The sequence below is a fragment of the Nannospalax galili genome, unplaced genomic scaffold, assembly GCF_000622305.1.
Source record: "Nannospalax galili isolate Female #2095 unplaced genomic scaffold, S.galili_v1.0 scaffold828, whole genome shotgun sequence".
NCBI classification, from domain to species: domain Eukaryota; kingdom Metazoa; phylum Chordata; class Mammalia; order Rodentia; family Spalacidae; genus Nannospalax; species Nannospalax galili.
In genome coordinates, this window is record NW_008359075.1 from 433002 (window position 1) to 450243 (window position 17242).

The following is a 17242-nucleotide window of genomic DNA, read 5'->3' on the forward strand; positions in this document are numbered from 1 at the left end:
GAATATTTATTTATTAGAATAAGACATTGCACCAAGAAAGTGGGTTGTTGACTGATATGGTGATCAACTGGAAATAATTTAAATTATATATGTCTTCATGGTAGGAAATATTCTGAAGCAAACAAAGATAATTTTGTATTTTGATTTCCCATTTTTCAGATGGGGCAAGTAGGATAAGGCAAAATAAAATATTGTCCTTTGTTATTTGTATCATTTTGGGAGGTAGAAAAAGAGGGGACTATTTTCCTTCATGATCATTGTAAATTTTCTCAACGGAAAAATATAAACAGGATTGCTGTCACAATATTCTCAAAATTAGAAAAAAAAAAAAAAGCATTAGTTGTTACTTTAAATGTGACCTCCCTGTACACATCTAAGAAAGACCTTGAGATGCCCAGTGTTATTGTCAAATTGACAGAATCTAGAAACACCTAGGAGATGGGCCTTGAGCCTGCTTATGGAGGGTGCATCTTGGTAGCTTTAATTGCGGTGTACAGATCCATCCACTCTCAGTAATTCCATTGCCTACCAGGATCCTGAACTGCATTAAGTAGAGAAAAACTCATCTTCTTTTGTAAAAATTTGAATGTGAAAATTCATTTTGCCAGAGGAGTTCAATATTTGTCTTTGTGATCCTTAGTAATGATGCAGAGGGTTAGCACTGATTGATAAATAGCCACTGTTTTTGAATAAAATTAAATGAAATAATTCCCATAGCTACTGACTTACCATAGTATGAGAGGTCCTTTAAAGTAAACCTTCCTCTTACAAATATGATTTATTGGAATGGTTAATGGTTTACAATATATCACATGGTAACTAGACTTACTTTGAATATAAAGAGGGAAACCCATTCTATTTTTGTGACCCTATTAGATACTAACTCCATCAAAATTATTAACAAATAGGGCTGGAGAGATGGTTCAGTGGTTAAGAGCACTAGCTACTCTGGCAGATGTTCAATTCCCAGCACCCACATGGTAGCTAACAACCATCTGTAACTTCAAGGGGAATTTGACACCCTCTTCTGGCCTTCATAGGCATTGCATGACATGGGTGCATTTACATACATGCATGTATTACAGCCATACGCATAAAGTGAAAAATAATAAATAAAATATTTTTTAAACTATTAAGAAACATAAACATAAACTTAGATTCTGGTGTGGCAACATTTCAGATATATGAACTAATATTCTGTTTGTTTGGGGGATTTCCAGGTTGTCTACATTTTCCTCATTTTTCAATTAAAAGTACCACAAGAAATTATGATTTTTCAGTCTTTCTGTGTCGCTTCCTTCCAGAAGAACAATGGAGATGCCTTTAAATGGAAGAGGATTGATCCTGTGTCTAATTTGCTTCCTGTTGAATTTGTCAGCAGCACTTGAAATACCACTCTCAGGTAAAAAGACAGCTTCAATACCTGTTATGGAATTCCATTTTGAGTAGAATACTTGTGGATCGATAATGTGATTTTTGAATCGTATTTCTGTATATTTCCCAGTAATCTGTCATAGGATTTATGGTTGCATTTTTCAGTATTTTGATGATGACGTTTAGCTGCTATAATAATTTTCAGCTTAGCCTTCTTATCTCTTATGAAAACTTGGTCTATTACAAGAAATATAACTGATATAGCAGGTGAGATTTTGCTATATGCCTACAACAGACTGGAACTTCTTTTATATGCTTAGTTTAGTTTATTTGAAGGAGAATTACAATTTAGAAATGACTAACATTCAAAAAGAAACAGCAAAAAGGAATTGAATTAACAATTTTCTTTTTCAAAAATGATTTACACTTAAAATGAGAACAATGATTTATGAAAATAACAAAATTGTTTTATAGCTGCAAGTTGTATTGCCCAACATTATTTCCCCATCTAGTGTATTCTAGAATGTGAATTCATTTTAATGGTCACTCAGTGGTCCTATGATCACATATTTCTTAATATGTTGATAAAACTGCATGCATATTTAGTCATAATCAATTTCAACAAATTTTAATATAATAGCTCAAAAATAATACTTTAGCAAAAAACTTTATATAATAATATAAAAAGATTATAATGTAGACACTTGGAATTTTTTTCCTGTTTTTTAAGAATATGAGCTATCAAAGATCTTTGGGGAGTTATTAGAAATTGTTATTTGTGTCCACTGTATTCCCTTCTGTATCTGTGCATAATTTTGAAGAACTTAGGAGGAAATTGTTTTATATTAGAATCTAAGCTTTGAAATGATCATTGTATATCATAAATTCTAGAGAAATGGTCTTGACAGCAGGAAATTTAATAATTAGTAACATTCCAATGGAGAACTGTCAGTTTCTTTTTGAAGTTCTCAGACTAAATGTGAATAGAAAACAGGAAACCTCTGTAGACATAACATGTTTCAAAATCACTTCTGAGGGTTACTTTAAATTGCTTTAATGAAGCAATTTTATGTTATACAGTATCCCTGTAGTCCAGCACCCCTTTGTCAGGTGAGAATCCATTTTCTAATATTCTGTTTGTTTAAGTCAGCATCTCACCATGTAGCCCTGGATGGCATAGAAATAACTATGTAGATTGGGTTCGTTTCGATCTCAAAGAGATCCACCTGTCTCTGCCTCCTGAGCGCTGAGATTAAAGGTGTGTGATCAGCCCTATCTACTATTCTTAATAGATGGTTCAACCTATGTTTCAATATTTAATTTCTTATGGAAGTTCATTTTTTGTTCTATATGCATGGATGCATATATACACTAATATATTTCTTTTTATATGTAAATGGAATCTTTCAGCATGCACAAATACATCAAAATTCATCAGTGATACAGCCTCATGTGTAGTAGATTCTTTGGTAGAGGTGTGTAGGCCAAAGTTAGAACAGCAAGGAAGCCTCTGGAATTCTGAATTCAGATTCTTGACCGAATTCTCTTACAAATACATCCAAACTGCATTTTTCTCATGTCTCCATTAGTGGGAAAGGATGTGTAATTTTGTATTTGTCCATGTCACTTATTATTCTCTTAGTCTTAGCTACTTATGAGCTTTCATGCTGTAATGTCCTTAGACAACAATTGTTATAAAATATTAATGGCATGATTTCAGAACAACTGGATATTGCCCATTTATTTTGCTACTCTAGAGCACTCACTGGTAAATGCAACCAAGGCAGGTATCCAATTTGAATGTCAACGAGTCTGGTGTTTCTGTAATTAGTCTAATTATAGAGGAAAGGATTTGTAATGTGGAATATATATTCATATAAAAACCCAAAGGTTATTAGCTCCCTTCCCTGAATAATTAGTTATTGCTGAGCCTCTACAACCTTAACAAATTTAAGAAAGAATAATGTTGTAATAAACAAGTTGTTCTTGGGTTATTAGCTAATATCTTAGGGACTGTTTCATTTTGCCCTCTCCCTTGCCATTTATAGCTGCAATAGAATTTAAATAGTATGAATTTGAAATCAGCTCAAGACCCAGTCTGCTTAGAAATAGTATTAATCAGAGACAAGGAAATTTTCAGTAAAGATATGTTTTTGCAAATACTAAAATGCTAATCAGTATCAGAAGATACTGCAGTTGAGCTTGTGGGTGCAAGCCAGTGACACTGACTTATCACATTTGTCAGGCAAAAGAAAAGTAAATGGAATTTTAGAATTGAGAAAAGCTTTTAGTTATCATTCTAAGTTGGCTGTTGATGCTTAAGTGATGGTATGTGGAAGCCTTGGGGTCTCAGATAAATACTTAGTTGGTTTGTGAGATCTGTTTTCAAAATAATACATGCCCCTCTGCCCTGCTTTTCATTGCCATTGTCATCTGTTAGGATGCTTGGAAAGCTATGGTAGGAAAGTCGCTGTTTTCCTAGTTCAGAAGAAGGCATTGACACCAAGCTCTCCAGCATGCCAGGTATATAACATGGCCAGACACCCATAGCCAGAGGCCCCAAGCCAAAGCAGTTGACTTAAGATTATAATTGTTGAGTCCACTAAACAATACTTTCTTCATTCTTTACCTCTGGATAAGACTGGGATACACTGAAAAACAGATGCAAAATATTTGCACTGTGTGAGGATTTTCTTATTGCTCGATCATATCATTGCTCCAGCTCCCACACTACTTTTACTTGGAAAGATGACTGACAGGCAAATTATGAATGGCTGGACCTGTACAAGGCAGACATTTCTCCCAAAATAAATGAAGTAAGCATGTCACTTCAAGATAAACAACTGTCAACTGTAAAATTTGAGTGCTCAAGTAAAAATTAAAATTGTTGAAGGCTTGTGTCCTCTTGTGAGCCTGAGCCTGAACACAGACATCAGTGACTTTCCTGATTAGAGCAGTGATGGTGTTAACCAGAGTGAAAATTTTAACTTCTGTTATGTAATGTAGTAAATATTTGGATGATCTGCATAACTCAGTAAGCCCTTGCTTTTTCTAAAGACTATTGCGGCATGATACAATAATCATGCATAGGTTAAAAGGACACATAAAATTGTAAAATGTAGGCGCTGGAGAGGTGGCTCAACTGTTTAAAGCACTTGGTGCTCTCCTGAAGGACCTGGGTTCGGTTCCCCGGACCCATATCAGGCAGCTCACAACTGCCTGTAACTCCACTTTCAAGGGATCTGATGCCCTCTGGCTCCATGGGCGACTGTATACATGTGGTACACATAAATTCACTCAGGTACACACATGCACACACATTTTTAAGTAAATCTTCTAAAAATTTATATTATATAGTAGAATAGCATAAAACTTATTGTAAGTTTTAAATTTTATATTACAACAGACATTTACGAATTAAAGGATATCCACAATAATTAGAAAATAATGTAAAATGTCCCATAACTTTCATTCATATATGTGGACCTGAATCTTCTTTGTATCTTTAATTATGACAGCATACAAAAGCAATTGTGGGAATCCAACTGCTTTCTCTTCAGAAATGACAGCTTTTCAAGAATATAAAATGATGTAACTCTTGCTAGGTTTTTCATAAAATGGTGCAAATATTAATGTATTATATGATTAGTTTTAAAGAATCCATAAGTATCTTCAATTTTAACTTCTAATATAGTAAATATTGTTAATTATAACCCTGGTGAACATAAACACTTTGTATTGCTTTCAATTTTTAAGAAGGTAAAGGATTCACAACATGGTCCAGTGTCATGCATGAGGCTTAAGGTGCTATCATTGAATATCACTCATTTAAATCAGTTACTTGTCTAAAAGTTACATTTCTCAAAAACCATATACCAAAGTCACTTCTATGCTACTGAATATTTTGTATTTCTTTATAAATTGTAGGAAGCTCAGAATTTTGCTAGTCTCAATTCAAAAACTATTGAGTGTTTCTCTGTGGTGTGTCATCATGTGTATCAGTTTCTGTTCTGTGTTTCAAAACTTAATCTATTTGTGTCTTCAGCATCTGTGCCTTTTGTTTACTATTATTTAAGTCAAATACTTTTGTTACCAGAGTCATAAATGTAGCTTAACTACTAGACTAGATGAGAAGTAAATTCCTTTAGTACTTAAAATAAATCATTTTCCTTGAAGATTACAAAACTTGCCAAAGAGTAACAGTTTACCATGGGATGAACAAATAGTGGGGAAAGAGATAAAACATAAATTTATGAGGGGGGGTGGCAAATGACTGGTAAGTTCATAGAAAAACTTTTATCAACCAAAATTAAAAAATTAAGAAAATAAGGAGGACATATTTTCTTTCGCAATAAATACTGATTTTCACAACAGTTTTTATGAACCAATATTCAATGATTGCAGGAGTGTGGGAACCATTGTAATCGTGCATTCTCTGTGAAATTAGCTTAGAATTTATCCAGAGTCATTTATATATATGTCCATGTCTGTAAATTTAACTCACATAAATTATTAAATAAAGGAAAACTGTATGCTCAAAGATGCTTACTGAAATACGTATTACCTGGAAAGAAATAAATGAAAAACAGTGATGCCCTAAAATAGACAAGCTATCAAGAAGGACAAGGGCATTTGCATGAAAAACCCAACAGTAGTTATAATGTCTAAATCGAAGCAGGGAAAACTATGAACAAAATTTCCCAAATGAAGGGCTTGAGAGCTGGCTCAGCATTTAAGAGCACTGGCTGTTCTTGCAAAGGCCCTGAATTTCATTCCTAACACCCACTTGGTGGTTAACAACTGCCTATAACTACAGTTTCAGAGGTTCTGATGCCCTTTTTTGATCTCTGAGGACATCGTATACATGAGTGCACTAATATCCATGCGGGCAAAACACTCATACACATAAAACTAAAATAAAATTTAAAAATATTTCCAGATAACAGGACTGTGTAAAAAATGAGCATACATGCTAACACAGATAGAACACCAATGCTGTTTAAAATAGATGTTGTGATAAGATGATTTTTGTTCTGCTTTAAAATTGTCGTATTATTCAGTGGTTAAGTAAACTTTGTAGATGAGGCTCTATAAAATGATGGCAGTGGAGTACATTCCATAGACACATTTGTTATGAATAGGCAGCCAGTTTATTACAGTGCTTTCATTTTACTTACCATATTAATGCTTTACTCATGGCTATGGCAGAACACTTGACAAAGCGTACCTTGTGAGTAGAAGGATTTGTTCTGCTCACAGTTTGGTGGGATACAGTCCATCACAGCAGGGATGGTGACGAGAGTGTGCAGATGCTCATATTACATGGGCAGTCAGGAAGCAGAAGGATGGATGCTGGTGCTCAACTTGTTTTCCCTGTTTCACTCAGTCCAGGTCTCCAGTTCACTGGATGGTGCTCCCCATATTAGGGTCTGTCTTCTTTCCTCAGTTAAATATTTCTGGGAAAACCCTCCCAGACACATTCAGGAATGTGTCTCCTGATGAGTCCAAGGTCACTCAAGCTGGCAAAGAAGATTAGCCATCTCATGTACCAATACAGAAAGCACATTTTGAGTTTCTTTTTTGATTTCCATCTTGTTCAGTATTTGAAAAGTTTGTTCTTTAAATATATATTTTACTTTACAGTTCAGCAGGTTCCAACAATCATAAAGCAAACACATGTGCAAGTTGCCTTTCCTTTCGATGAATATTTTCAAATTGAATGTGATGCTAAAGGAAACCCAGAACCAATGTAAGTATACATTAGCAAATATATAATAAACAACATACTACTGCACACTTAGAAAACTTCTCTGAGGCATTCTAGTGAGACAAGGTATCACTATATAACCCCAGGCAGCCTCCAGCTCACTATGTAGACCAGGCTGGCCTTGAACTGACAGAGATTCATCTACCTCTGCCTCTTAAGTGCTAGGATTAAAGATGTATAATATTTTTTCACTCTCACCATCGTATGTTAGTATACAAATTTACATCTGATTGAAGTTCTAACTTTCCAAGTAAATGAAAGTTATGCCTACAAAAATGAAAAGTATTTATTTCTTGTGTGCTGCACATAGCTTTTTACATTATCATTTGAATCATTCCATACTTGAGTAGAGTTAACTGTATACTTTTCTTCAATTCCGCAATATTTTTTGAAAAATTTAAAATTTTTTTTGCTACTTGTCTACTGTCATTATTTCTAAAGAATTTCCCTGAAGAAATATTGTAACAAATACAAAAAGAAAAACATATACAGTTTCCTATCACAATATTATTTATAGATAGAAAAGCATTGAAATGGATAAGTAAAAAATGGTAAACCTATAACAAGATACTATATAATCATCAAATTATGTTTAGTACAACTGAAAAATTGACAAATAATAATCAGAAAAATTGTACTGTTATCATGGATTCAAAAATATGTGAAAAGTTTGAAAATACAAGTAGGAAATATGAATTCTAGTCAATAGAACTTGATTGTGTGAGATTTTTATTTTGAGTGCATTTTCTATACACAGAGACACATTCATTGAAGCATATATTTGTCTTTTTAGCATTTTCTTAAATATAGCAATAATCTGGAATTATATCTCTAATGGAAAATATTTTAAAATGACTAATTTAAAAGGAAAAGAGTAGAACTGCCTTCATTTTTATTTTCTCAGTTCTTACGGCATTTTTCAGGGTGATGCAATGTCTTGGATTCTTCTGAGACTCTTATTTTCATACTGTTACACTAATTGTACACATTTTGAATGAGAAATTGCCTTTGTTTTATCATTTGTACATTTGTACAAATGTCTAAAAATGTTTTTAAAAAAGATGCCATGAATACTTAAGAGAACTTTATTTTACAGATTTTCATGGACTAAGGATGACAAGCCTTTTGATCTTTCTGACCCTCGGATAGTTGTATCTAACAATTCAGGAGCATTCAAGATTCTAAATGAGGGGCATATATCTCACTTTCAAGGGAAATACCGATGTTTTGCTTCTAATAAACTAGGAGTTGCTATGTCAGAAGAAATAGACTTCATAGTTCCAGGTAAGCTTTATGATGAAGATTTCATTGACAACTGAGTTGGTGAAGTGCTAAGTGTATATAATGACCTCTAACGAAATAAGTCAGTATCAATTTAATCAGGAAAATTCTCTTCATGGTCTTGATATTTACAGTTAGAAGGCCCCAGAAAGTACCATAATTGTGCGGTGTTTTGGTAACCTTATATCTAACATGGGAAAAAGTAACTGTTTTCCATATACAATTATGATTAAATCTACAATTAGTTAAATTTAGCTAAATTAATCTTCAGTAACAGAAATCCTGATGCTCCTACATCAACACAAAGCTATTCTTCATTGATGCAGTGTTGTCTGGTTCCGGCTACTCTTTAGGACTGTTCTTCATGCACCTTCTGGGCAATCCAGGCTGATGGAGAAACCATTGTCCTTGGCATACTTCACATAAAATGCATCACCTTCATCAAAAACTCTGGCACAGTAAGCGTAGAAAATATATGAACGATATATAAACAACAACAAACAATATGCTTTAAATGCCTATAAAGTAGAAGTTACCAGGCAATCCCTACACATACTTTGTCAAATGAAGAAAGCAAGTTGTGTAATCCCAGTTAAATTCTATAATTTCACAACAGGAGATGAAAACTAGCCACTGCAAATGTCTACATAGACACAGTAGATATTGTAGAGAAATCTAAGTGTTTTTGTAATTAAGACTGCTATTTTCCAAGAACTATCACCAAGTTTAGTTTATGCTGTTAACATAATTCACCTATGAGCATGAACTCTCTAGTGTTCATATTTAGTCATTAATTCTTTCTGATCTTACAGCATCAAACTTTACACAATAACAGGCAAAAGCTTTATAGGGGAATTTCTTTCTTTTCACTTTAAAAAATTACTGAGAATTTCATACATGCATATAATGTGTTTTGATCAAATCCACACTCCCTCCCCTCCAACTTTTTTCTGACAACTTTGTGCTCTCTTTCTGTTTTTTTTTTTTTTTTGTGGGGGGGGGTTGCTACTGTAACAGTCTCCCTTCTGAAGAGGTAACCCTAAATCTTTCAGGGGTTAGATAAGAGTGCCCAAATACTTTGGACATTTTTGACCTTTGGAAAAGAGTATGTTGCTAAGAGGCCCAAGGACATTTTGACTTTTAGCCAGTCTGATTGGGGTAAGGTGAAACCTTAGGATGGTTTTAATTTGCGTTTCCCTAATTACTAACAATGTTGAACTATATGTTGCACAAAGTAAGAAATTACACTTCTCTAGAGATGTTACACATTGGGGTTTTCTCTAATATCTAAGACAACCTCTAGTCATATGTATTTGGCTATATTTTTTAGTACCACACGACTTTCCTCCCATTGAGTGGGCTTTATATTCAATTATGTAGCTGTTGATTATCCCCAAGATAAAAGTGTCATACTGCACTAGTGTCATTTGCTGTGCCGGTCTTTGGTGTTATGTAGTTATTAGGCCTTGAAGCTGGATTTGGACCATCAATTGGCATTCTCCCTTAACAGCTTGTGCAGTGTTCTCCAAAGCTATGAGAGCTAGCCTTCAGGGAGGTGGCTTCCATGTCAGTTTCAGCTCAATTGCTCCAAATCCTATGTCTGAAGTATCCTGTCTTCAGCAACAGGGTCTTACCTTCAAGTTCTGGGAGACAATCAAGGGCTGTGGCAATAGGCTGTGTAATTGTGGGAGTCTCTTGGACTACCCTGACCAACAACTCAAAGGAATGTTTTTCCTGTTTATCACTGTTTCTTGTTATGTAGCTTTCAACTATACACATGGACTCATGTAGAGATACTGTATATGTAATTTGTCAGTAGGTTTTTGGACTAAGATGATTCGCTCTATTTTTTACACTTACTAGGCCTTATCTTTTCTCTCTCCTTCTCTCTCCCTGTCTAACCCACCCTCCATGCCTACCCCCTTTAAAGTATCCCCATTTTCTCCATTTCTCCCTTGATAATAACAGCCCCCTGTGATCCCACTGCTCTTGAGCTCCTTCTTTCCCTTTGTCTCCAAAGCTCCTTCTATACCCTCCCTCCCTTTCCCATTTAAATACCCCCATTTTACCCATTTCTCTATTATTAACACCTGTCTCCTACTGTTGGTCTTTCTCAGGTCCCTTCTTTCCCTTTACCTCCCTGGTTCCTTTCCATTTTCCAGGTTCCTGCAGTTACATCAGGATATATATTCACATATAAGAATTTGGTGCTAGGATCCTAAAATGAAGGAGAACATACATCATTTATTTCTAACTTACAAGTCAAATAAGAAATAGGGAAAATATTGTAAAATGACGATATTGAAAATTCTACACAAGAAGATGTACTTGATGCAGTAAAAGTATTATTGAAAAGGATAGTCAAGAGTCTAAACTTCATGAGAAAAGAAAAAAGATACAAATCAATGGTAAAGGCAAATTATGTAACAAAATCTTGAGATAAAAATTAATGGGCTAAGAAGGTAATAGAAGAAGGTGAAGATAGTAGATATTGGAGAGGCAGAAAATAAATTCAAGTGATACACATTTATTATGAGAAGCACTACACATTCACTAAAGATGTAAAATGGGGCTTCGCAAGATGATATAGTCTATAAAGTGTTTTCCATGCAAGCATGAGGACCTGAGTCTGATCCTTAACATATGGAAAGTACCATCACTAAGGTTTGTGCACAGTTCTGTAGAGGGAAAGATGGGCAGATCTCTGGAGCTTCCTGTCCAGCCAGGTTAGCCCAATCAGTGAGCTCCAACTTCAGTGAGAGACAATTGACTTAAAAATAAAGTGGAGAGTAATCAAGGAAGACAACCAGCATTGACCTTTGGCATAAACACACACACACACACAAAACATACACACACACACACACACACTCACTCACACAAACAGAACAGGTCATCAGATATTCTGGAACTGGAGTTATAGTTGGTTGTGACCTTCCATGTGGGTGCTGGGAACAGTACCTGGGTCCTCTGCTGTTCTGGCCTCTGAGCGCACTGCATGCATAGGTTTACTTACATACATGCAAAGTACACATAAAACAAAATCTAAAAAATATTTTTAAACTGGGGATAAAGAGATGGCTCAGCAGTTAAGAGCACTGACTGTTCCTGCAGAGGATCTGTGTTCGAATTCCAACACCCACATGGCAGCTCACCACCATCCTAACACCAGTTCTAGGGGATTCCGTACCCTCTTATGTCCTCCACAGGCACTGTATGACAAGGATGCGCTTACATACATGCTGGAAATATACTCACACACAAAAATAAAATTATATATATATATATAAATTAACTAAGGAACAAATCTAAAAATACAAGGTAAAATTATTTATAGCCTCAGGGAAAATATTTTGATAACCCATAGCATCCACTTCAATGAACTAATGAGCAATACATTTGACTGCATTTAGTATTAGATTCTATTTTTGTGAAAATACTTCCAGAAAGTGAAAGATAAGCCACTCCTCAGAAAAAAAAATCACCAAATGATATAATCTCAAAAATCATGTATTCACAAATATTTTCACAAAATTCTAAGGAAAAATTGAAAGTAGGCAAAATGATAAAAATAGATGACCCTGAACTTTAGACTAGCCACTAAAAATGGGAAAATGTGTTTAACCTCATGAGTAACTAGAAATAGTCTATCTTTAACATAAATAATAAAAACCTTTGATCATACATAATTGGGAAATATTTCATAAAGTCTGAGAGTAATACTTTCCTGTAGGATATGCAGCTTTCTGAACATCTGCTCACCAATGATGATGTTATTGGGAATTAGGTCCAGAGAGCCACTGCCTTAATTTCCCTATGTTGCAATTAAGAAACAAAAATGGATAATGGAAATATTCAGGAAGACTTGCGGATAAAGAAGTCTAATTTCCTCCCCATTATGTTTTGACCATGTTACATTTTATAGGGAGCCACAACATGGGTGGAACAGATATGAATTTTCATGTGATGGGTTAGTCTACTTTCCTGGGGAAGGAGACCTGGGAGCAGGTGTCTCTGTTCTCTGTTTTAGAGATACATAGTTTTTACTCAAGTCTGGAATGAAGAAACTGGGGTCTTAAGGTTTTCCTATTTTGAAAAAGAAAATGACCTGGTTTTGTGAAACAAAAGATTTCATCCATTCTGTATTTCTGTTGAACACACTAATTTGCCAACTTTTAAAGAGGCAATGATAGCTTGATAGTCAAGTGGAAGGGCATAAGTATCTCTTGTTAGACTATGTCTTCCCCTGCCAGAGTTTCAGCCCAGGAATAGGAGTACAGTGACAAGACAGCTTACTGCTTTATCTCTAGGAAGTATTTTGTCCCAGCTCCTTAAAGATACGTTTATCAAACTAAGACCCCATATAGTATTTTAGCCCCTTTCCCAGGTGTATATGACCCTTGTCTATACATAGCAGCAATGTTCTTGGTGCCACGAGTAGGTTTGCTGTAGACATACATGCATTTATTTGTAGACATGTATAATACATATATATATGAAAAATCTAACAAATGACTTACAGTGGAGTGTACTGTTGTACCAAAGATGAAATTTTCACCTCATATGAAATAAAAGGTAGTTTTTTTTTTCCTAGAGCCAGATATGAGTGACCTGAGAACATGGCTTGAGAATATGGATTCATGTTTCACCCAGTACCACATTCCAGTGTAATGAAAGTTTCATGAGGACTTTCTGGTAACCTAAAAAAGAAAGCTGCAGATCAAAGAATTTAAAAATATTGTCATGGCTAATCCTGATTGTCAAACTGACACAACTAAAAAGAGGGAACCAAAACTGAGGAATTTCTTCCATCAGATTGGCCTGTGGCTATGTCTTTAGGGCATTTTCTTGATTACTACTAGATACAGGAGGGTCCAGCCCATTGTGGGCAGTGCTATTCCCAAAGAGTTAGGCCTGTGCTGTATAAGAAAGGGATCTGAACATGAACCCAAGAGTAAGACAGCAAGCAGTGTTACTCTTCAGTCTCTGCTTTAGTGCCTGCATCTAGGTTCCTGCCTTGAACTCCTTGAACTCCTGCCTTGACTTCCCTCAATCATGAACTGCTACCTGGAAGTATAAGATGAAATCAACCCTTTCCCTCCCAAGGTGCTTTTTGGTCATAGTGTTTATTCATAACAACAGAAAGCAAACTAGGACAGATATATCGGTGGTCACCAGAGAGGTAAGTTAAAGAAAAGTGGGGAAATCTTTGCTACAGGCCTCATATGTTAGCCAATGTTCTTAGCCTTTGAGTTGATGGATGCTAAGTGTCTGTTTTGGGGGTTCCAGAGATGGCTCAGTGGTTAAGAGCCCTGGCTGCTCTTTCAGAGACACAGGTTGGATTCCTTGCACCCACATGGCAGCTAACAACCATCGGTAACTCCAGTTCCAGGAGATCAAATGCCCTCTTCTTACCCCTGTGGCATTGCATGACATGGGTGCAGTTATACACATGCAGACAATACACTCATACATATAAAAAATATTAAATAAGAAAATAAGGGTCTGCTTGCATATCCCCAGAGAATTTACCTAATAATAAAGGGATATTATGGAAGACACAGGTGTGGACAGTGAAAGGCTGTTAAGGGGACTAAATGATAATCCGACATAACTTGGCTTTGCACCTGCAGCAATCTAGTTCTCACAGTCACAGACGTTCCAATCAGTCAGTCTCCTACAATCTTTAACAAAGGTGCATCTTCTTTAGGGGAAATTCAGTATGAAATATAAATAAGTTGTAATATATTCATATAGAAGATATTTAATAGTGAGGATGATAATTGGCTCTATTGGAGGTGGGAGGAGCTGCGGTCAGCCCCAGGCGGAAAGGCAGTGATGTCCTCTTTGTAGAGTGAACAGTCTGTAAAAGGATTTCAATTGCATTTTGTTCTTTACATCTTCTACATTTATTTCATATATGGCCATTTCATATACTCAGAATGAATCAGCATGTCACATCGTGATTCTTCTGAAGAGGATATTGTTGGATATTAAGATAATATAGTGAGTAATGGGTAGAACAGTGACACATGTGCTTAGAAATTGGGCTTAGGAGCTAAAATTTGAAATGACATTCAGCTGAAAATGTCCATGAATTCTAGATCACAAAATACAGATATGAAAATTATGGCTGATAATCATGACACTACCTAGTATATACATTCAGACCTCTGTTCATATGTTCTGCTTTTGTGGACTCACTCAACCTCAGATAGAATACAATTTAAATAAAAAAATTGCGCTTTTTCCAAACATGTACAGACTTTTCTTTACATGAAGACCACTGTGTAGTCACATATTCATGTTTAAAATTTATCAAAATATGCAGATTTTTAACTAAGTAAGATTGGGATTATAAGATGAAAGAGAGATGAAATACCTATTGTAGGAGACAAGGTTTTGGAGTGATCCCTAACCTGAATTCAAGTGGTTGCTATGGAGACAAAAAAGAGAAAAGGCAGTAGCTAAACCTCTTGCAGGGAAAGAAATGGAACAATTGCATATAACATATAACAAGTAAAAGATTAAAAAACATTTTCTCTCATTACATAAGCAAACTCAGTGAAAACATGAGCAATGTGAGGATCATTCTGGCCAGAATATGACAGTATTGTATGTAGTTAAGAGACAGGTGGATTGAGGCTCTGGAGTAAATAATTGCTCTCTTTCTCTACTGCTGTAGGAAAGAGTAAAATGAATTAGATTTCTTATGCCTTATTTCTGTACTCTCCTGAAATTGCTTCATCATCTGACCTTTCCTCCAATCCTTAGCAGTTTATGAATAGGACCATTTAAAGCTTCCCTTTTTTAACAGCTGATTTTCTCTTATGCTGTAGGGAATTGTTTGTAGATTCATATTGATAGGAACTTTGTAAATCTAGTTTTAGGGTTTATATCTCTCAGTTCCAAGTTATTCCTCATTGTAATGCAAATTTTATTTGCTTTGTTTAGTTTTCTGTCTTTGATTATATTACAGTTGAGTTTCATAAGAAGAAGGTATAAGAAAAAACAACAAATTTCATCAGTAACACAAGCATGATAAATGATTTAACTGAATAGGATATCTAAGGCATAGGGTCTTAGTCACCAAGTCCTTCTTTTTATTATTATTTTTTAATATGTATAAATATATTGCCTGCATGGATATAAGTGCACTCATGTCCTACAATGCCCATGGAGGTGAGTAGGGGGTGTTGGATCCCCTGCAACTGGAGTTATGGATGGCTGTTATCTGTCAAGTGGGTGTTGGGAACCAACCCGAGTCCTCTGCAAGAGCGGCCAGTGTTCTTAACAGCTGAGCCATTTCCCCAGCTCTGTCACCAAGTCTCTTTAAAAAGGAAATTGGTTTCATCCAGACTTGGTTATAATGAGATTTATGAACACTTTTCAATTTCTGCTTAGGTAGACACTGATGAATAAATGATCTCTTTGTAGGAAGGCTGTTCTGGTTGACGTCCTATGTTGTTGAAATAGAGATAGTTGTGGTTTGGTGATGGTGGAGTATCCATTGACAAGGCAAAGGAGTGGAATTTCATCACATGAATACAAGCTATTACAAGGACAAGAAGTATTGTATCTATCCTCAATAGTGCTCAAGGCCATCACCAGCAAAATCCAATCAATGAGTCACTAGAGTTGTTTTCAAATGGAGTCATTTCAGCATATGTGTTGAAATTGGTTCCATGTCAGCTGCCATGTTATGTAATTTCATTTAACATTGTGCTTGTTAGTTTTTATTGTCAACTTGGTAAAACATAGGCACCTGGGAAGGGGGAACTTTAATTGAAGAATTTCCCAGATCAGATTGGCCTGTGGGCCAATGAGAGACTGTCTTGACTGATGATTGATGTGGAAGGGCCCAGCCCACTGTGAGTAGCACAATCCCTAGGCAGATAGGTCAGGGCTGTATACAAAAGCCAAGCATGAGGCAGAAAGCAAGTCAGGGAGCAAGCCAGTAAGCAGCATTCCTCCAAGGATTCTGCTTGAGTTCCTGTCCTGACATCCCTCAGCGATGGATTATGACCTGGAAGTATTAGCCCAATAAACCCTGTCCTCCCCTAAGCCGCTTCTCGACATTGTGTTTATCATAGCAATGGGGAAGAAAATAGAACAAACCTTAATCTGTAAATGCGAAATATTCATGTTCTCCCAGTGTCAGACTAATCGTTCCGAAGTTACCAATAGTTCTAAACAATCAACAAATTAATTATATATTTTTTGACACCTTAAATTAAGAAATATATAATCTTCCCTATTTCCTGGTATTAAGTTTATCTTTAGTTAAATGAAGTTCCAAAGATTTACAGTGTGTATCGAAGGCCTTGGTAGACTTGCATATTTTGTTTTCATTTTCTTTTTATTATGGATGCCTTAGAAGCCAAATGAATCACATATCTACCTTTTCAGAACTGGCATTTTATAATCTATATTTAATTAATGTAGGGATGATGTTGCTCCACTGGCTGTATCATCTATCTGAATCATTAGATATTTCTGCCTGCTTTGAGAGAGCAGGTCTTGAACTAATGACTCATATATCTTATTATCTACTTTAGTTGTAGATATCATCCAATGAGCTGTGTATTCACATTAAGCACTGCACTGGTTGCATATTATAAAAGACTTGCAAACCCCTTAATTTTTCCCATGCTTCCCTTTCATGCTGTTCCTTGATTCTGAGTGTAAATAGATACAATAACCACCCAAACATATTGATTACTTCTGTACAAATGTGTACTGAACTTTAGTTCTAGGGTACGAAACTAAACAGGTGATTTTAATTTGAAGATTTGGGTATATAACAACTTTATTAACTCT

The 17242-nt window shown here is 35.5% G+C and overlaps 1 protein-coding gene across 5 annotated transcripts in view; it reads left to right on the plus strand.

Moving 5' to 3' along the window:
- The window catches only part of Chl1 (cell adhesion molecule L1 like), a 206838-nt gene that overhangs the window by 125148 nt on the left and 64448 nt on the right, over positions 1-17242 (plus strand). For 4 of the 5 annotated variants that reach the window (XM_029558428.1, XM_029558430.1, XM_008822695.1 and 1 more), the window contains exons 2-4: positions 1305-1402; positions 7018-7123; positions 8238-8425. In XM_029558428.1, coding sequence (XP_029414288.1) covers positions 1312-1402; positions 7018-7123; positions 8238-8425 — 385 coding nt within the window. In that variant the 5' untranslated portion in view covers positions 1305-1311. Of the gene's footprint in view, positions 1-1281; positions 1403-7017; positions 7124-8237; positions 8426-17242 lie in introns of those variants that run through there. The other variant, XM_029558429.1, reaches the window with a different exon arrangement.